Source organism: Monodelphis domestica, chromosome 6, assembly GCF_027887165.1.
Source record: "Monodelphis domestica isolate mMonDom1 chromosome 6, mMonDom1.pri, whole genome shotgun sequence".
In the NCBI taxonomy this organism is placed as follows: Eukaryota; Metazoa; Chordata; class Mammalia; order Didelphimorphia; family Didelphidae; genus Monodelphis; species Monodelphis domestica.
The window spans coordinates 270,285,516-270,307,499 of record NC_077232.1 but is presented as its reverse complement, the minus strand read 5'-3'; the positions used below and the strand labels follow the sequence as shown (position 1 = coordinate 270,307,499).

The window sequence follows — 21,984 nt, the reverse complement described above, 5'->3', positions numbered from 1 at the left end:
ACTAAGACTATATTGTACATTTATGAGACTGTCAAGGATATTAAGAGGTAATTTTGAAATGAGCTTAGTTCTATATACAGAACAAGGGAATTGGGGCCTGCAACTTTGCATGCCTGGAGTTTAATGGACACGGAAGCGATGCTTAGTTTTATTTTTATGTCCAGATAAATGAAAATGTAATCTTATGCTTAAAATTGCTTTTTATCTCATTTGCTCACTGCATTTCTCCATGTATGGAAGAAAGGAAGGCCATTAATGTGTTTACCCAAGATGCCAGAGAAGCACATTTAGTTGAAACGACGGAGTCCTTGTAGTCTTTGTCTTGGAGGACAGGGAGCCATATCATCTGGCCATCGTTAACGTGGATGTTTATAAGAGGAAACCTCCAAAGTTCACTTGGCAGCATTTACTTTACTACCTTTCACTCCAAAGGTGGTGAGCAAAGGCTTTAGCAGAAGGAACCTCTCATCCTATGGAACACAGTTGTGCCTACTTTCTGGAGGAGTTGGCTCTGCATATGTTCACTCTACACTCAGCTTGTGCCAAGATGGGAATCTCCAGGAATAAGGTGGTAAAAGCTTGGCAAAAGTGGCAAGTGGCAACTCACAAAAAATAATGAAGGTAAAACCCTCAGATGTCGAGTATCAGTGCAAAGCAACAATGAAGGCCTCAGTCTGGGAAAGGGCAAACCCTATCCACGGGGCTCTCTGGTGCTAAGGTCTGCAGGTCCTTGGATCTTCCAGTACTAGAAGATACCAGTGTCATGCCATGGCTTGCTAGACTTCATTAAAAAGGGGGGGGGGAACAATCAGTCCAGTTCAAAGTGGGAGGCAAAGAATTTCAAAAACTATTTGTATACTATTTTTTACACAATGTATTTTAACCAGGTCAAGATGTGGTTAATCCTCCTTTCTTAACTCTTCTATCTAAATGTTCATGTGTTGAGAAGGGGTAAGAGAATGTATTGTAAATGATAGAAAAGGCAAAGATGTGACTCTGATAAAGATAAGCAGAGTTAGGGGACACTGGATCTCGGAGTCAAGAACACTCATCTTACTGAGTTCAGATTCAGCTTCAGACATTTACTAGATGTATGACCTTAACCAAGTCACTAGACCATGTTTGCCCCAGTTTCTTCATTTGTAAAATAAGCTGGAGAGGGAAATGGCAAACCACTCCAGCATCTTTGCCAAGAAAGTCCCAAATTGCGTCATAAAGAGTTAGACACGAATGAAATGATTGGACAACATGATAAAGATGGAAAATCAAATGAAATGTTTCATGGTAGAAAACAGCTTTTCTATAGGTTAATGGGGATTCACTTTCATCCTAAAGATAGGAAATGTACAGGTGAGGTTCATTATAAAAAGGCTGAAAGACTTCTAGGTTAACCATGAAGTGGGTCTTGAGAAAGGAGCTAAATACAAAAACGAACAATATTATTATTAGTTATTTGACATGGATAGTTGATATTTGTCCATGAAGTACAAGGTTGGCTTCAGAGGCAGTTGGTAGCAGGGTAGGATGGAGTCAGGAAGGCCTGAGTTCAAATCTAATCTCAGATACTTACTAGCTGGGTGGCCCTGGACAAGTCACTTCACCTCTATTTGCCTCTGTTTTCCTAAATATAAGATGGAGATCATAGTAGCACCTACCTCCCAGGGTGGTAGTGAGGATCGAATAAGATAATATTTGTAAAATGTACTTAGCCCAGTGCCTGGCACATAGTAGGAGCCATTTAAATGCTTATTCTTGTCCTATTATGAGGTTTCTTTTTAGTAACTGAAAGTTGTAAGCTCTTAATATTGTTTTTTTTTAACTCTCCTTACCTTCCGTGTTGGAATCTACACTGTACTGGAACCAAGGCAGGGGAGTGGTAAAGACTAGGCAATTGGGGTTGAGTGACTTGCCCAGGGTCACACACCTAGAAGCAGCTGAGACCAGATCTGAACCCAGGACCTCCAGAGCTGACTCTCTGTACACTGAGCCCCTCTTAATATTCTTTTAACCAGAAGATTGTGGTGTCTGGAAGAACCTTCCAACTACAGATAGGCATTTCTGCTTACTGTAACAGTCACTTGGTTTCTCTAATACCCATGGAAAAGAATGGGGAAACTTGGAGGCTCAGTGGATGGAGAGGCAGGCCTAGAGACAGACGGGAAGTCCTGGGTTCAAATCTGGCCTCAGACACTGCCCAGCTGTGTGACCCTGGGCATTGCCTAGCCCTTACCACTCTTCTTGGAACCAATATGCAATAAGGATGTCAAGACAGAAGGTAAGGGTTTAAAAAATGCAATATTCTAGCTGTTTAATTCCCTCATCGCATGTCAGATAAGAAATGAAATGATTTCTTTGGTTAACCTTCGCTTCTTACCTGCCTGATCACTGTCACTCTCCTTTGAAGCCCCCCCCCCCCCCAGCCAAACTGCGGCCTGTCTCCTCCGGCGTCCCTCGTCTGGGTCTCTGCCCAGCGCCAGGCTGGTCCCTGCCCCTGCTGGGCAGCTTCCCCCGGGGCGGCTCAGAACAGAGCACGTTCCTGTCCCCAGCTCTCCATCCTTCCCCTCTCCCCTGGTCTTCCTGATGGTGCCGCCCTTCCAGCGGCCCCCCATGGGGTACTCCCTGGGATCCTGGCTGGCTCCGGCTGGATCCTCCTCTCCCTTCACAGCGCGGCTCCTCTTCCTTTGCTCTCCTGCATCCCACCTCTCTCTTTTGCACTCTGCTCTCCACACGCGGGTCAATTGGATGGTCCTAAAGTACAGGCCTCCCGGGTTCCCGAGACCCAATCCTGGCTCCTGGTGAGCATCCTGGCCGCCCCCGAGGCCCTCCGACTCAGTCCGGCAGGCGTGGGGCTTCCTCGTTGGGCCCTGTGTTTCCAACCTTTGCTCCTGAACAATTCTTTTGATAATAAGTTGCCGTCTAATCATATCAACCTTTGCCCTTTAAGTGACCCACGGTTTCCATTTTTTTTAGAGCCTGTGGTATCACTTAAGCCAAAGTCAGAGAGCCTCTTTGGTAAAATATGGGATTTTTTTAACCATTACCTTCTGTCTCAGAATCAATACTGTATATTGGTTCTGAAGCAGAAAAAGGGTAAGGGGGTGAAAAGGGCAATGGGGGTTAAGTGGCTGGCCCAGGGTCACACATATAGGAAATGTCAGAGTATAGATTTGAACCCAGGACCTCCTGTCTCTGGGCCTGGCTCCCTATCCATTGAGCCACTGAGCTGCTCCAAAAATATTGATATTTTTTAAATGAGCTCTTGTTTGAGGGGAAATTTCAGAGTCATTAAAAGTAAGACGTGATTTTATAGAGTAGACAGAGTCCTGAACTTAGTTAGGAAGACTCGGGCCCAAACCTGCCTCAGCATGTAGGGGAGTCCTTTAACCTCTGTTTGCCTCAATTTCATTATGTGCAAAATGGGGATAATAGCAATCATCTGCCTTCCTAGTCACCAGAAGAATCAGATGAGATCAACCCTCTCTCTGCCAACTGCTGTGACTGAAAGCAGCTTCCTGGCGGTGTCTAGCCTGCTATGTCCCTGTTCAGTTCTGGTCCAGCTCTCCCACAGACCAGCTTGGCTTGAGGATTCCTGTCTAGCGCAGTCTGAATAATAAGCAGACGGGTCATCAGGCAGATGAGCAGATGATGTTAGGTGACGTGAAGTGTCTGAGACTAAATATGAACGCAGGTCCTCCTGACTCCTGGAGAGCAGTGGGGGTGAAGTGACTGGCCCAGGGGAATTCAGTTAGGAAGTATCTGAGGCCAGATGTGAACCCAGGACCTCCGGACTCCAGGCTTGGCACTTTATCTACGGTGCTGCCGAGCTGCCCGACCTCTGTGCGACCCTGGGCTTGACACTTGGCGTCTCTCCGTCTCAGTCTTCAGTAGAATGAAAATAATAATAGCACACACCTCCCAAGAATGGAGTAAGGAGAAGAACTTATTTGTGAATTACTAAAAAAGAAATTTAAATGCTAGCTATTCTAATCCCAAAGTTAAAATGAAGACATGTACGCCGCTGTCAACTATTCAATCCTGTTCCAACAGACCATGTCTAATAACTAATAATACTCCCAGCTCCATACCTTTATTCAAGATACTCTTGCTTTTTGGAGTTGCCTTGGGCGACTCCATCTCCAGCAATCTATGTCCATTATTCCTTTGAATACCTTGCTTAAAGGTGGTTGTTCCAAAACTTCTTTCCCCATTTCCCCCATCCTATACTTACTGTTCCCTTCCTTTACATTCTCGTGACATTAGGATAATGTTATAAGCTCAATTAACCACCTACAAGAATTGTTTTTCTCCTTTAATCTTCTTACACTTTTTAAAATGCTTCTTTTTATGTTTTTCCTTGTCTCCTCAACTAAATTATGAACTTCATGAAAACAGGAATAAAATCATAGAATGCCAGAGGTGAAAAGTAAAACTGGAACACCAGGAGAGGCTAAGCTAGTTAGGTCTCCCAGGCGCTAAACCAAGGCTCTTACCACTTTTTCACACACTCCTTCCTTTATCATTTTTTCTGGCATCAACTGTGCTAACTATAATGATGTAATAGACTCTCATAAAATATTATACACATTTACTTTTAATTTGTAAATGTTCTAAAACATTTTACATAAACTCTTTATAAAGTTACCCTTATAATTTGAATTTATCCATAAAATTTCCAGGTAAAAACAGTATTAATCATGTTTTGGGTGTTTAATTGAATAGTTGTGAGGAGGGCCAAAATGGTATCATAAATAGATCAACTATAACAAATTGAAGAGGATATTAACAATCACAAATAATCTTTGCATTGAGCAAATTCTGTAATAAATCACTTGCTACTGTAATAATCTTACCAGCTTAAGGTATCCCTCCGCATCTAGAATTAAATTCTCTGGCTTTAAATCCCTGTAGATAATACCCAGGCGATGCAAATAATCAAATGCTTCTGTCACACAGGCAACACAGAACTTAGAAGTGGGCTCATCAAAGCTGCCCCTGAAATCAAAATCATTTTTACAGTTGATACTTTCTGGTCTACAAGAGTCATTCCCCAAGAAATAAACCATCAAACAATTTGAGAACAAACAGTTCTTAAAATAAGAGTTGCAAACTATTAACAATCATGAAAAAAAGAATACAAATTACTAATATATGAAAAAAAACCGCAAACCAAAAAAACAAAAAAAAAAACCACTGAGATTTTACCTCACTACCCGTAAGTTGACAGAGATGACAAAAAAGAAGGTAATATTAAATGTTGGAGGGTTTTTAGAAAGACAGTAAATATACTGCTGGTAGAAGTGTGAACTGATTTTGGACAGTAATTTGGAATTATGCTAAAAAAGGGATGAGTATTAGGTATCTACTCCAAGAAGGTTAAAGGCAGAAAGAGTATAAGCAAATATACCATAATATCAATAGCAGGATTGGTTGTGATAGCAAGGAACCAGAAACTAATCCTCTGTCCTACCTTAGTCACACATAAAGATCACAAAGGATCCACTTTCATGTTTGTGAATGTCATAACAAAACTTCCATGAATATTTTCATATTTATACGGCTTTTTACCCTCTCAATTATGGCCCTAAGACCTGACCCTATTAAAGGGATCTCTAGGTCAATGAGCATGATCAGCTTTTAACTCTTAATGTATATTTTTACTTGTTTTCTTAAAAAAAAAAAAAATTTCGCAGCTGCTCCACCAATGTAATCTTAGGCCTGTTTCTCTGTTCCTATCAACATTTAATTTTATCACTGTATTACATCTGGTTCTCAGTTAAAGTATATTACCAGGACTATATTTTGATGGATTGGTCCTTAGACAGCAGACTCAATTTGTGGCCAGGACCATATTCTTTAAAACCAAGTCTTTCCAGCTTGATCACACCCAGTAGAACGTTTGTTCTAGTGCCACAGCCCCCCTGGGATGCAGGATTACTTCCCCAGTATTATGAATGTTAAAGTAAGACTTTTGCAGAATATTTGTGCTCTCTGAGCCATTGCTGTCCCTCCATAAACTATGTATGGATTATGTGCATGCTCAGGTTTAGATCTATCACTAACCTCAAGCAGGTGTTTGGGAGCTCTCCAGATATCTATCTTATTTAACGTACCTAAGGTTCTAGTCATCTCTTTAGCTTCTTCTTTATATATATATATATATATTTTTTTTTTGCTTAGATTTATCTAGTTCTGAGGGGCTAACCCTAACCCTAAACCTCTCAGCTGAAAATTTCACCTCATATTCCAGTGAAAAAATTTAGGCCATTCTCTGTGAGCTCCCTCTTCTCCTCTCCTCTTCATTTCACATCACCCAAAGGCCTTCTTCTACTATCTCTTTCACCCCTGTCTCACCTGAAAAGGTGACCCTTCTTCTTGACAAGATAAAGTAATGCAAACATTGAAACAGATAAGCTGATGTAGGGCTCTGGAAGTCAACATTTGATTCAAAAGAATACCTTAGGAAGATTATATTCATTTCTAATTAGCATGACTTTTAATGGCAATTTTTTGACAGTCAGGAATTTGGAACAAAACTATTCCTTGATTTTGCCACCATGTTCAATGTTCATATTATAATGACTTCAAGCCAGCCCCTGCCTTAATTTCAAATACAGACTTCCTAAAATGTGGCAATGATACTCCATTAAATCTATAAAAACTTTTACTATTTTTGGTCCTAGGTACATTGATACATTTAAAAATTCGAATTCTTTCCCCTAATTTCTGATGTTTTTGTATACTAAGGTAATCAGTGAAGAAGCAATTATTAAGTAGTTACTAGATGCCAAGTACTGTATGTTAATACCAGTATATCATTTCCAGCCTGTGTCTTTGCATATATAGACCTAGGCTGCTGATGTAGTAACTCCCTATCTCTAATTCCAATATCTTTCACTTTTAAAAAATAAATTATTATTGCTATCCTTTGGCTTTTTATATATCCCCAGAATCATTCCCAATATCCCTCACTCTCACTCATCTCAGAAACCCATTCTATAAAAAAAATAATAATAATTTTAAGAGAAAAAGAAAAAAAGAAGAAAAAATTAGATAAATAGATCAATACATTAAAAATGCTGGAGGCTGGATTGGAGAGGAGAAGATACAATTTATTACATTCAGGGTTCTTCTACCATTCCAAAGGAGGAGGGTAGGATTGTCTTAGCATGTCTTTTCTTTAAAAGTTTGTTCTTTGGAACTTTGCATTGATTATTTTGGATTACTTTGTGGTTGTTACTAAGACATCTTGAATTCAACATGACCAAAATGGAACTCATTATCTTTCCCCCTAAACCTTGTTCCCCTCTAACCTTCCCTGTGACTGCAGAAGACAACACCAAGTTCCTAGTCTCTTGGGCACACAAGCTAGGAATCTTTGACTCTTCACTATCTCTTACCCCCAACATCCAAGGCCTGTTGATTTTATCTATGTAGACATTTCCACATAGGGAATAGGGCCCTTCTCTCCTCTCACATTGCCCCTACTCTAATGCAGAACCTTAATACCTCAAGTCTCTCCCTACTCCAATCCATCCTACAGAAACCAAAGTGAATTTTCCTAAAGTTAGGGATGATCATGTCACCCACCTCTTCAATAAATTCCAGTGACTCCCTATTGCTTCCCCTTTATTTGGCATTCACAGTCCTTCGTGGCTTTCTGCCTTTCCAGTCTTCTTACACTTTATATCTATATACACACACTTACACATATACTCTTTGCTGCAGTGACACTGGCCTCCTGGCTGTTCCACCACTGAGGCTCCATCTCTCCACTTCATGTATCTTCTCTGATTGTTCCCTAGCCTGGAATGCTCTCCTTCCTCGTCTCTGCTTTTATACCTTGTTTTACAACTTGTTTTCCCCCTATGATTAATTCTCCTACAGATCCCATCAGCCCCCTGTATTTAATGACCATTTCCATGCTGATGATTCTCAAATCTACCCCATCTCTTAGATGACCTCCAATCTCACACATCTAGAATTGGTTTTCCAATAGACATCTTAAACTCAGCCTGGGCAAAACAGACTCCTTATCTTTGCCCGGGCCCTCAGACTCACAACTAGGAAGCACCCTGGAATTTCTGATCTCTCTCACTCCCCTCACAGCCCTCCTCCATATCCACTGCCACAGCTACTGGTGAGTGGGCTTGCCTTCCTTTCCCCGCTCCACTTGAATCCTCTATTCAGTAACTAAAGTGATCTTTTTAAAGCACAGGTCAGAGTATGTCACGCCCCCCCCCCTCCCCAATCCAGGAGCTACTGTCTCCAGGATCAATACAAAATCCTCTTTTTGGCATTTAAAGCCCTTCACAAGCTAGCCCCCTCCTGCCTTTTCATTTTCTTCCACCTTAGTTCCCTGCCATATACTCTGATCTAGTGACACTGGCCTCCATCAACAAGACCTTCCATCTCTGGACTCCAGGCATTCTCTCTGGTTGTCCCCCACACCTGGACTTTAAGCTCCAACTATGAACCTACTACTAAACTAACCTACTGCTAAAAATTCATACTAAACACACTACCAAACAGAATTCCTTAGCTTCCTTAAGTCCTAACTAAAATCTTATCCTTTCTCAGTCCCTCTTAATTGCAGTGCCTTTCCTCTATTTGCAATTTTCTATCTATTCTGTTTATAGCCTTTTTTGTAAGTATTTATTTATTTACTGTCTCCTCTATTAGACTACGAACTTCTTGAGTGCAGGGATTGTTCTTTGCCTCTTTTTGTATACCCAGCATTTATTACAGGACCTTTCCACATAGTAGGTGCCTAATAAATACTGATGGATTTTGAAAGAACTAATTAAAATAATTCATGCTGGAGAGCTTTCTTTTTACTTTTTAAAAAAAAACTGCTACTGGCTTTTCCTAATCTCTTTCTAATATACTTCCTCCCCCTTCTATATATATATATATATTTCTATTTTCATTGTGCTTAATATTATAATTGTCTGGAGAACAGATATCTACCTATCTAAATCTACATATATATATAAATGGATATAGATTTAGATAATTAAAACTTTATTATTACCTGTCCCTTAGGATACTCCACAATTCTCCACCTAAGCAGGCCTCCAAGAGCATATACACATATTTTCTGTCCTTGAAAGTACGATAAAACCTGTGAAAAAAGCCAATATAATAATGAATATGAGTTAAGAAATATCTAACCTTAAAACTATATCATCGCTTACATTTCCAGGTACTAGCATGGATAGTGTCTTGATATGGCAATAAAGATAAGTGGAATATTCCCAGTGAATCTAGGTCCATATCAATATCACCTCTCTGCAGATGATTCAAGACCTCTAAGACCTCAACCAATTCTCTACCTGTACTTTTCCACTGTATATTTCTACCCATGTGTCCCAGAGATATCTCAAAATTGCAAAGTCCAAAGATGAACTCATCATCTTCCTTCTTCAAATTGTTCCTTTTCAGCTTCCCTATCTCTGTTGAAGATATTATTAGCCTCCTCAAAGTGAAACCTCAGAGTAATTTCTGACTCTTCTCTTACTTCCATAAAAGTTGTTGAGTTATATTGATCCCACATCCATAATATATTTTTTATCTGCATTCCTCCTTCACTCAAACACTAATTTAGAAACTCATCTTCTTTCATCTTGACTTCTGTTATAGCCTCACAACTGGTCTCCCGTCTTCAGGTCTTTCCCCTAGCTATTTCACAGAGATATCAAGCAAGGTGGTTGTTAGCATAAAATGAGATAATATTTGTAAGATGCTTTGAAAAGCCTAAAATGTTACATAGATGCTAGATACTATTATTATCCTTATATACCCTTAATTTCCCTAAGGTTAGGAACTATTATGCTTTTCATACTAAGCATGGTGACTGACATACAGTTTGTGCTTAATAAATAGTTATTAAATTGAATTGGGCAGGAAGGATTCCAAATATCTCTAAATAGGATATATGAAGTTGATTTCCTAGGAAAGCTCAAATGTTCCCACAATGAAAATGCTATATTTGTTACTCTGAAATATAGAGAAAGGCTCTATTTTCTAAAGATTTTGTTTGTTATTCAGAAAATGTGGTAACTATATAGGGGATGAGGATTTATTATAGGATAAGTTAGCTTAGAACAGCCACTTGACATTATCAATTCACATAATAATAACTACTGTGGTCCTAAGGGAGTGTAATAGGTGAGAAAGTTTAATTTCTGAATTTGAGGTAGAGGTAAGACCATTTCTACCCAATGAGAATAGCTAAAAGGAAGCAGTAATGATGGATGCAGTTTTCCTTACACAGTTCTAAGTAGAGTACTTGTTCTTTCTTTGTAATCTAGCTTCCAACCCCACCATATGAATCAAACAACTTTCTTCAAAGTTATCAATCTTTTAACTATTACGTTCAATGGCCTCTTCTCAATTTTCATTCTCTATAGTTTCTGCTACTGCCCACCTCCACCCCTGCCCCAAAACCTTTTCCCTTGACTTTCATAATACTGCTCTTTCTTTTTGTTCTCCTCCTACTTAACCAACTTGTTCTTCATTCTCTTCACTCTAGGGCAGGATCCTTCTGCTCACTAAAGGTGGGTTCCCCACAGTGCCTCGTCCTGGCGCTCTCGTCCCTTCTCTCTTTCTACTGCTCTCCTTGGTGATCTTACCATCTCTTACCTTTCAGTCATCTCTGTGTGGGTGATTCTCAAATCTATATATCTATCTAGATATAGATATAGATAGATAGATAGATAGATACACAGACAGACAGACAGATAGATCCACCTGTATATGCTTTAATAAACTCAAACAAAACATGAAAATGGAACTCATTGTAAATCCCCCAAAGCCATCCTTCTCTGAATTTCCCTGTTTTGTTGGCACTACCAATACTTCCAACTACCAACTACCAACTACAAAATGGCACTACCAATCCTTCCGGCAACCTGAGTGTGACTCCCTTTATTTCCCCCAAAATCTAGTTAGTTAGTAAGTTCATATCTTAACTACCTCTCTTCTCTTCTCCCCACCCATACTGTAACTTACACAGTTCAGGCTCTCTGGGTTTCTGTTATAGTTGTCTAACTGATCTTGCTTCCCTCAATACTGCAATCCATCTTCCCCCACACCGTCACCAAATGGATAATCCTAAAACACTGATCTTTTCTTGCCCCCTGCCTCCTGCTTTAGCCATTGAAAATAAAGGTCTAAAGAATAATGCTTTGAAATTCCTAATGTTTACTTACTTAACAATAAATGGAGAGCACATCTCTTCCAGAATCTTCTTTTCTGAATAGATATGTTCCTGTTGCTTAGTATCAACAATGTGCTTCTTCCTTATACACTTCATAGCAAATGCCACATTCTCATTTTTTACTTTTACCTAGGGAAGAAAAAAATTAAAATCCTTCAATTTTGTAGTAAGAAATAGGAAAGAATAGTAATATGTAGTAAGAGAAAAATCTATTGGAGATTAATTTCTTTATTAAAGTAAAATCACACATGAGTTTATGAAATTCTTAAGTATTTGGCATATGGATTTCCCCCTTACTGTTTGTAAAATTGGGTTTTATTGATCTTTGTCTCTGAAATTTCTATATAAAAGTAAGAAATAACTCTGGCTTAATGCATAGCCCAGAGGAGAACAACAAATGGTGAAGGAACTTTAGATGTCACCTGGGGAACAAGAGAAAGAAAAGACTTGGGGAATGGGACATGCTAAGTATTTTCCAGTAGCCGAAAGACTGACATGTGGAAGGATGTATATTTAGGTTCAATGTAACCTAAATCTGTCCAAAGTGGAATGGTCTGCCTAATGAAGCAATGAATTTTCACTCAATAAAGGTTTTTCAGCAAGGTTGTAAAATAGTTTATTCTTAAGGCAGAGGTTGGACAACAATGACTGTGAAGCCTCTTCCAGGTCAGATTCCATGATTCTCTGAAACCTCTTCTTGACATGATTTGTGACATAAGAATTTTGAATCAAATGAAAAAAGAATTGTTTCTACTGCAAAGGCTTAGAGCTTCACACTAAAATACTAACTCAATCTAAATGCTTATTTTCAGAATTTCCTTTTAGAGCAAAATTTAAGTGGTTGCAAGTATATGACTGAAAGCACATGTCTGTGACAGGCTGAGAAACTCACACTTGGGCTATATGTGATGGACAAATTAGAAGTGTGGAAGTGTTGAATGTTACCAGCCAGCACAACTGATGCTGAATCACTACCCAGGGGGAGACAATCACTTTCCAGTGGCCAAATCTGTTCTTTTTACAGCTTAGATAAAATAATATTGCAATCGTGATAAATCACTCCAAAATCTGATATAAGGCAACATTCTAAAAATAATTCTTTGAAGTAAGAAGCAGAATGTTTGCCAGCTGAATAGAGTTGAAATCCTAAATAGTGTGGGAGCTACTAGTCAGGGTTTTTACTAGTATTCTTCCATAACTGTTAGAACCAAGGGTTGCAGCAGATGGTAATTGTCAGCCTAATTCTTGCTGGACACTTCTAAGAGAACTGTTTAGAAAATGGTTCAATGGCAAAATCATGACGGGTTCTGTCATTTTAAAGCCATCTGACCATCACATTCACATTTCAGTATATCCTTGGAAAACTCAACCTGGCCATATCACTCACTGCTGGATACTCACACAACTGTAATAAAAAGCAGAGAGGTGATACAATTGAGAAATCAACTGACTAGCTGTGTGACCCTGGGCAAGTCACTTAACTCCCATTGTCTAGCTCTTACTACTCTTTGCCTTAGATTCTAAGACAGAAAATAAGGGTTTAAAAAAATCAATTGAAAAGAAACTCTAAAACTCCTTGTTTTCATCTTAATATGACAAATACTATCCCGGTTCTTCAAGCTACATAACTATGACTAAAATTATAGTTCTCATTTGTACCATAAGCTTTTAGAGACCCCAGAAACTGGAAAGAAAAGAAGGAAGGAATCCATATTAGATATATGAGATTTTATATATGTATAATATTATATAATATAAATGTTCATTACTTCAGTACAAAATAAGCTCCTTATTAAATCTAGGAATAATAAAATGACCCCTAAAGTCCATATATTCAACTCCTTTGTGACTTTAGGGAATTTATTTTAAATGAAAATTTATGAGTTCAATCAGAATCACTCCCAGTCCACAGTTAGGAAAATTCCTAACAGGGAAGAGGCTGGGCTTTTTAACTAAAGTTTACATTTATAGCTATTTGTAGTTAACCCCTAGCCTCTCTGTGGTCGAAGCAAAATTTAGGTTACTGGAAATGTTTGGGTAGTAAAACAGTAGATTATATTATAGTGTCTGGATAAACAGACATTGGAAAGGAAAACTGAGAAAGGAGCAGATTTTTCTTGAACCTGCCCTCAGTCCTGGAATAGGTCAGTGCCTTGGTGGCATCAGCCACAATCTTTTGCTCTGAGATGCCTGTGGAGTTGATGTTCCTCCTCAGTCTCTCCCTTATTTGCCACAGCCTAGTTCTACCTTCTCTTCCTCCTTTGGCTGGTTGCCCTGGGACTGCTGGTTCTTGGCACTGTTCTGTAGCCGCCTCCTTTCTCTCTACTTTCATCCCTCAGAATTCCTATTTGTTTATGAAATAACTATTCCATTTATATAAATTCACTAGGGCATGACCATGTAGCAGCTTTGGCCTTGGAGGACTAAGTGACAAAAACTATCCATACTTGTGACACACTAAAGTAATTCTCTAAAGAGATTGCAGGTGTCAGAAAAACAACAAAATTTCTGGCCCTAGTATGCCCAGACCCTATCAGTATAAGTGGATTGTCAGCTTTGATTTTAACTAACTCCAGTCTATTTAATCTACTAAAAGAATACTACAAACTACAGACTGGTATTCAATTCACATATACACTTAGAACCATTCAGGAAAGAGGGAAGAAAGGAAGGGAGGAAGAAAGGAAGGAAGGAAGGAAGGAAGGAAGGAAGGAAGGAAGGAAGGAAGGAAGGAAGGAAGGAAGGAAGAAGGATACTCATGTAGGTTGTTTCAGGCAAGAGTCTAATGGTCACAGAGAACAAGGTAAGAAACCTGCCTTTCAACCTCTGAAATAGGTACAGGAAAATTCAGTTTTGAGGATTTTCTGTTACCAGAGGAATGGAAGGAGTGGTTGAGACAGAAGCTGAGAAAGAGGACAACCATGATATTATTGTATGAGTGTGATGTGCTCAAGGACTGATTCATAAATCTAATTCACATCTAAAATTTCTGGGAAAGATATAGGGAACTATTTTGTCTGTGATTAATAATCTCAAAGACCATCTCAAAAATCTGTAGGTGAATGGCTTCCTCACAGAGTCCAATATTCCATAGTAACGATAGCGACCTAGCATAAAAAAAAAGTGATACTTAATTGGCTTAAATTGTCAATGACAGCCTCATTTTGCCCATATAGCTCTTCAAAATCTTAATATTAAGTTTTCAGATTACTATGCACAGTAACAACTGAGCCAAATACTAATAAAGGTTTCTGTTGCACAATGGAAATGAAAAAAAAAATGGTAAAAAGTACATTTGTGTATTGACTACAGCACCTTGAACAAAAGAATCCAAGTGGCCATGCCAAGAGTTCAAGATGTTTTGTATTGGATCTGCACAGTGGTAGTGCCAGATCTTGATGACAGAGAAAGAGAAGGAGAAGACTGCTTTTCTCTGTCCAGTTGAATTTTACTAGTTTGAGCACATGCCCTAAGGCATCTTGGGGGTAGTAGTTACTTTCCAAAAAATAATGGAAAAAGTATAGTTGGAGACATGAACTAACTGTAAGGATAAGCATGCCTTGATGACATCATTGTCTTTTGGAAGATCTTGGAAGAACAAAAACAAAGACATATGAAGGTTTTGGATTGGTTTGAGAAAAACAACTTAAAACTTTACAAGAAGCAAATGATGGTTATATGAAAACAAATGCCTATGTAATAGAAGACTATAATCCCATTTACATACAAGTTGGAGTTCCTTACACTGGAATAGACAATCACTGGTAAATTGAAAGACAAAGTATATGGAGTGAAGTTATAAGTTTGGACTGACAACTGACATATTCTGACGAATGCCAAGTTGGATGCTGTTTGTGAGAGAGAAGGGGCAGCACTAGTCAACTCTGAGCTCAGCATACATTAACAACCAGGAAAGACTAATGTAGATGTAGGGCCTGTCTAGAAGGCTACATGCTGCCAAAATTGAGGTCCTACCTGAAGAAGGAATGAGAGCTATAAGTAATACCCCTGAAGATAATATATATATTATATTTATATTATATATAAATAATATTATATTATATATAATATTATATATAAAGAGCGTAATCTAGCTGAAAGATTGGGATTTCCCCCAATTAGCATGCCACAAGCAGATGTGAACTTCACTCTTAGAGCGTGTAGATGCCTTACAAGGAGAGTAGATGGCCAACAGAGGACTATGTGAGGTAATATATACCTAAAGCAACACACTAAATATCAAGGGCCCAAGTGCCAATCTTTTGAAGGTATTTTATGGATGAAAACAATGGCAGAAGGTGGAACTATACAAAACTAATACCAATCTCACACAAAAAGCACCCCATGTTGCTCTAGGATCAGAGGCTTTATATGGTCTTTGAACATATGGGTCCATAAAGGGTACCAGAGCTAGCAAGAAACAGATTTTTCTAACCCCAAATGATCATATACAACATTAGGAAACAACAGGCTTATGGCCACTGTGTACAAATAAAAACATTCTCAAGTATTTAATATTAGCACCAGCAAACCTTTAGAACTTTTTATCTCTGAACCTTTTCATCTCTTACCTATTTAAAAAAATTTTCCCCTCTTTTCATCTCCTTATCTATTGCTATCCAGATAGAAAGAACATGAGTTCTATGTACTGTTAGTAACTGACCACTACATAAGAATGAACAAGCATAACTAAAAAATTCCACAGTTGTTAAAAATTGTGGGAGAAGTATTTTTCAGTATCTGGGCTTCCTGGAAGGGTCTATTCAAACTCTGAAGTACTTTGTTCAAAGATATTCTAACTCTGTCTGGCATTAGGAAGTCTATAACAATTTCTTAACATCCTCATGTGGTCCTTAACCTGAACATTTAAACTATGTGCTGTTGGAAGGGAATTTCTCTCTCCATTTTGTTGCTTTGTTTGATGTCATCAATCAGTGACCTGGAGGTCATTCACCACTGAGATGTGCAGGTATAGACAAACCCTCAGAGAAAGGAGGTTGAAACTGAGACAGAAAACTGATCCCATAGGCACTGCCCCCCTGAGTGGTGCCAGGCAAATTAAGGAACTATGGTTGGTTCCTGAGATGTGATGTGGGAGAGCTAGTGGGTGGAGAACTGATTATAAGGTGAGACCAAGGGGTTGTTCAGGGTCTTCTGGCTGGAGCTTGGAACCTGGAGAAACCCATGTTAGTGGTGAGTCTCAATTCATCATGGCGGCCAACAGAGTAGGAAGCTAAGTAACTCTCTACCTCTTTCCTACCTTTCCTTCTCTCTAATATTACTACTTTGTTGTAATGAAATTATTAAAGCTACTAGCAGCTTCATAATTTAATTTAACTATTACACTGCTAATGCACCTATTGGGTACATTGAGACTAGAACAAGAATCTTAGTGAAGCCAATATATGACTTTCCTAGTGCATGTATAATACTTCAGAAATGAAACCACTGGCTTTATTCTCTATGAGTTGGTATTGGGTCATCTGTCATGTCTACCTATTGATTTGTGTTTTGGAGCCTTTGAAGGCAGAAACTGTAGACACAAACAATTAGTACATCTCTCAACCAAGTTAAATCTGAAGGAAGCTTACTGTGAACTTTAAAATTACTCCACCCTACTTAGACAGTACTTTAGGGGAAGATAAAGTTGTAATCTCCTGATTGAAAAATGAAGGTACTTAGTTTTCATCTTATAGTGAAGCTAGAACATTAAGCTAAGTCTATTTTTAGACCTTAATACAAAAAGATGTTAAGTACCTATAAAGGTTAAATTAATCACAAAAAGGTCAAGTAGCTAACAAAAGCGGAACTTAACAAAGAAGTGTGAAGAAGCTCAAAAGATATAATCTAACCAGAGAAGGTGAAAAACTAAAGAGTGGATAGTCCTGGAGAAAATCTAACCAAAGAAGGTGAGAACTAAAGAATAGGCAGTCCTGGAGAAAAGTGTCTGCTGTGATTGGTAGATGTGAAAATTTAGGGGAGGTGACACAAGAGAAAAGATCTTTAAGAAGAGGTCTATATGAGCAGCCTGGAGTTCAGTTCAGGTGAGGAACTCAGCCTGGAAGAGCTCACTCAGACAGCTTCCTTGAGATGGTCTCGTGGTGAGTGATAAGACTGATTCCCTTTCTGTTGGGCTCAGGGAGGCCACTTTGGCCAAGGCCTTTAACTCCTACCTGGCTCAGCCTGAGCCAGAGCAGTTTAAATTAACTCTTTCCTCTCTCTCTCTCTTCTCCTTAATTCCTTCTCTCTATATTAATTAAAATCACCACAATTTCCAGCTGACTTGGGTATTTTATTATTTGGGATTTTCCCTGGTGACCAAATTAAATAGATTTTAAGTCATAATGCTAAAACTATCCTTACATTACCACCTAGCAATGACTTTGGCCTGGGAGAGTGTTGAAATGAGATCTCAGTATTCTGAGAAATTTTGATGTCTGCAGAAAACACAAGTTAATAGATCTATGAAAAGTCATTCTACCCTAAGTAGTGGAGAGATCGAGCAACTGGCCTATTTTCAAAACCATTTCGGAGACTGATAGAGCCTTTGTAAGACAATCCACCATAATCACTTATTGTAAATAAGGGAGTTAGAAGCGTTGATGAGAAAGCTGAGACTTGAACCCAAGAGACTATCTTCCCAACCTAGCTAGTAGCTCAGAAACAGTCAAAAAGAAGATTTTGCATACTGTACCTCATGAACTTATAGCACTGCTAGGCAGCTTGGGCCCACTACTCTAAAGTATCAGAAGATAGGACTATAGTTCTGATAAGATGTTAGAAAGATAGAAATATACAGATCCACATATTTATATATCTTTGCTTATTTGTATACTTAAATATATGTATGTCTGTATATGTTAGAGAGGGAGGTAACACCTATATTGTTTATAAGTTATAAATAAATCTTTAAATTCCAAGATGAACCCTATTAGACCCCCCTATAGAACACCCTTTTTCTTACTGAAATATGCCTTTAAGTTTAAATATTGTTTCTATTTTGATGTCTTACAATTTGGAAGTGTTTCACTAAAACATCAAATATTATAAAAGGATGTGCTACTATGGGAAGCTATATGTAACAATTGGACTATGAACAGTTATTTTGTAGTACAGATCTGCTAATGTGCAATGTTCATCTAAATTCTATCAATCCATTTCAATCGAGGACAATGTGATATATCCTGGAAATCTACCTGGTAATTGAGGTATTAATATCTGTAAAGGATGAGAGAGTGGGAGGGAAATTCATTTAGAGAAACAAGCACATTAAACATTAAACTTAAAATTTTCTTTTGTATGTTTGAAACGTAAACCCCTTACAAGTTCAACTCTTCCGAACCCACCGACACCCAGTGTGGTGACAATCTCAAGGTTCTGGAATGGGGACGAAGAAGAAAATTTGGCCACTTTCTCCTTTAGTTGAATCATCTCCAGAGACAGGGCTTTGGTTTGCCTCCAGCCAGACATAGATCTCCTGTGGGGAAAAAGTAAATTATGAATTACTCTTCCCGGCTAGCCAAGGATTATACTGTACATGAAGACCTATTTTACTTTCACCAAAGGGTTTGCTACCTAGAGCGTCTGCAAAGACAGTTTTCTTCATTTTTGACACTAGAGCAAGAGGGGGGAAAACTTCTAAAAACACCACGAAGAAGCAGCCAAGTTTGCCTTTAAGAGCCAGTGATTTTAAGAGTGTAATCAGAAACAGATTTTCTTTTGTATTATTAGAATGTCATGCTGCAAAATTTCTCAAGGCAACCTGGGATTTTTATAGAATCTTAAGCATCCCCATAGATAAATTATAATCATTGCTATGTGAACCATTAAAAATCAAATGTTCAATTTGTTTCCAAATATTGTTGTTCTAAAATAGTTTATTCATCTTTTTTGATTAAGGTTTATTGCTTGGGTTATATGCCGATAAGTTGTTGTTACTAGCATTATACAGCAGGATGCAAATTGCTATTATCTTCCTTATAAAAATATGTGGGAATTTGACTGAATGTTCTTATTCTAATTCAGGACTTCAATTTTCTGTTAGTTATGTCTGTGTGATTTGGAAGAAATTAACTGGAGCTTGTAGGACTGGGCATTTATTAATATTAATAGGTTCTGTCTGCTTCTGCAGATCATTTTAGTAAAACATTTGTTTCAAAACATTCTGAGATATGCTCAAAAGAATTTCCCATTGAAGAAAAAGGTTTCTTAATTGCCTACCAAAGAGGTGCTACGGTGTGGTTTCCAGTCTGCTATATTTTAAAGATTGATTAGAGCCCAGACAGTGCAGAGAAGGGGAGAGAATCAAACAATGTGCTACAGGAATCAATCAATAAACAGGTATTTGTGAAATGTCTACTAGGTGCCAGACATTTTGCTAAGCACTGAGGGCACAAAGACAAAAGGGAAATAATCCCTAAAGCAAAATAACTTAAATCTAATGGAGGAAACAACAGGTATAGCACAGAAATATATTTGTAGCATGCACATGGCAGGTTACACCTTAGTCATTTCTTATCCATACATGACAGAATTATTTTTCTTCTAACTAGTGTCAATGGATATCAAGCAATATTAGAATAATACTTCAAAAAGAGTCTATGTTTGGGTGGTTTCTTGGGTTTTCTGAAATTATTAAAACCATTCTCTAACCCCTTGAAGTGCTCAGAATAAGTTCTCCACTTTTGTACCTCATCCTCCATTGCCAGGTATAACAAAGAGAGTACAAAAAGCCTTCTTTGCCCTCTATTACAAAGAGAATAATGCTCTCCTGGGATGACCAATACTTTTTGTGGTAGAGCTGGGACAAGCATTCAAGAAAACTCCATTCCCCCCCCCCCCACTAGAATGTTCTCCCTTTGAGAGCAGAGATGGCTTCAGTCTTTTGTCTCACCATCACCTACTGTAATGCCTGGCTGATAGGGGCTTAATGAATCAATGCTTATTGATTGATTCTTAGGCATTCCCAGTTAGCAAGCTAAGAAGGCAACTTCTTCTTAATGACCTTCCTATCAGGAACATCTTCACATTTTCTGCATCTACAACAGAAAGGGCAATGTGGGAATTTGGCAAAAATCCTCTGAGACCTATTTGGTTTTTCTTTCCTACTTCCCACCTGTTATTTCCTGGCTCAAGAAGCCTCGAGAGCACTAGGATAGAAGCCTTTTCTTACCCCCATAGCAACCCTGATCAACTAAGACTGTTTTTCCTTTCTGCAGAAGTCGCCAAAAGATGACGCTCACCCTGGGCAGACTGTCTCCCACTTACTTGGCATGCCTTTTTTCATCATCACGGTTCAAGTTCGCCACATATCCCTCAAGATACTTTTGGAGCTCCTCAAAGGTTCCAACTGTTTGACTGAATGTTCTAAAAAGGAAAATGTTGACAGTCACCCTTCTGATACAATGCTTTTCCTCTAACTTCATAAGGCATCCTGTTGAAAATTTCATGGCTATGTTCCAAAAAAAATTAGGTTACTAATTTAGTGAACATTTAAGCTGAGGGGTAGAGGGGCACAGTGACCTGCTGGACAGTCTGGGGATCAAGAAGATCTAGGTTCAAATCCTACCACTGTCACATAACCTCTCTGTGCCCAAGGCTATGAGCTACAAAATGTTTCCAAACTATAGTTGATTTAAGTTGCAGAACATTCATTTTGTCATCCTTTTGGTAGTTCTTTGGTATAGAGAATTCCTTGGTCCCAGAATGTTATTTCTTCACATTTCTCCTTACTGTTATTTCTGTCAATACTCTTAGAAGCCTTGATTTATCAGGTTGGGCACGTCTCTCTCAGTCATTCCACCATTGTGTCTTAGAAGAAAGCCTTCACAAGTTGCTCTGGCTACTTTTAGCCAGATAATGGATAACCTGGTACCCAACCAACCCTTTAGTGAAAAGCCCCTTCACACTTAGCTTGATTGGTCCTATAAGGTGTGCCAATGGGCCAATATGCTAAGCCTTCCCAGCTTTACAGGACTTTCTAGAGCTCATTCTTACAGCACCTTCCAACCTATGATCAATAGCTGCATAATGATAAGGCATTGGGATAATTTCTTCACCTTCTTCTTAGTCTCAACTTTGCATTCTACATGTAGTCCCTTGAATCATCCTGCCTCTCCTTGGCATACTTCAAATAACTTTTTGAGTGTTTGTGCACAGTCACCTCCTCCTTTTGTTTCATGAGAGGTACCAAAGAGCTGGGAATAACACTGAGCTTGGGGGCACAGGCCTGGGTTTGAATTCTGGGTCAGTTACTTACCTTAGGCAAATCTAATTTCCCTTTTGCTCATCTATAAAATGAAGGAATTATATTTTAGACCTTCTCATGTTTCTTCTAGATATAGATGTTCTGAAGTGTCTCTGGGACACAGAAATATCACTTTCTCACCTTCAAAACTGATTCATTAGATTATTCCTATAAATTTTCCCTACATAACACTTCTATCTTTCAAATAGCACCCATAACCTTTTATTTATATTCTCTTGAATCTTCAAACTCTCCCTAGCCTTTAAAAAAAATCTTTTTACTAGAGGGTCTATTCAAGCTGTCATCCTCAATTGGTCCTCCCTTTCTTAGTCCGATTCTTTGAAAAAGATGTTTACACTTGATGCCTCTACTTCTTGATCTCCCACCCACTCCCCAAACCTTTTTAATCTGACTTCTAACTCCATCCCTCAACTGAAATTGCTCTCTCCAAAGTTACCAATTACATATATATATATATATATACACACATATACATATGTGTGTATATATATATATATAT

At 38.5% G+C, this 21,984-nt stretch overlaps 1 protein-coding gene across 3 annotated transcripts in view; it reads right to left on the bottom strand.

The window, feature by feature from the left end:
• PRKG2 (protein kinase cGMP-dependent 2) overlaps positions 1–21,984 on the bottom strand; it is a 120,222-nt gene that overhangs the window by 15,574 nt on the left and 82,664 nt on the right. For all 3 annotated transcript variants that reach the window (XM_001364891.4, XM_056803231.1, XM_056803230.1), the window contains 5 exons: positions 20,486–20,584; positions 18,542–18,695; positions 11,211–11,347; positions 9,032–9,121; positions 4,851–4,992 (listed from right to left, as the gene is read on the bottom strand). In XM_001364891.4, coding sequence (XP_001364928.1) covers positions 4,851–4,992; positions 9,032–9,121; positions 11,211–11,347; positions 18,542–18,695; positions 20,486–20,584 — 622 coding nt within the window. The remainder of the gene's footprint in view (positions 1–4,850; positions 4,993–9,031; positions 9,122–11,210; positions 11,348–18,541; positions 18,696–20,485; positions 20,585–21,984) is intronic.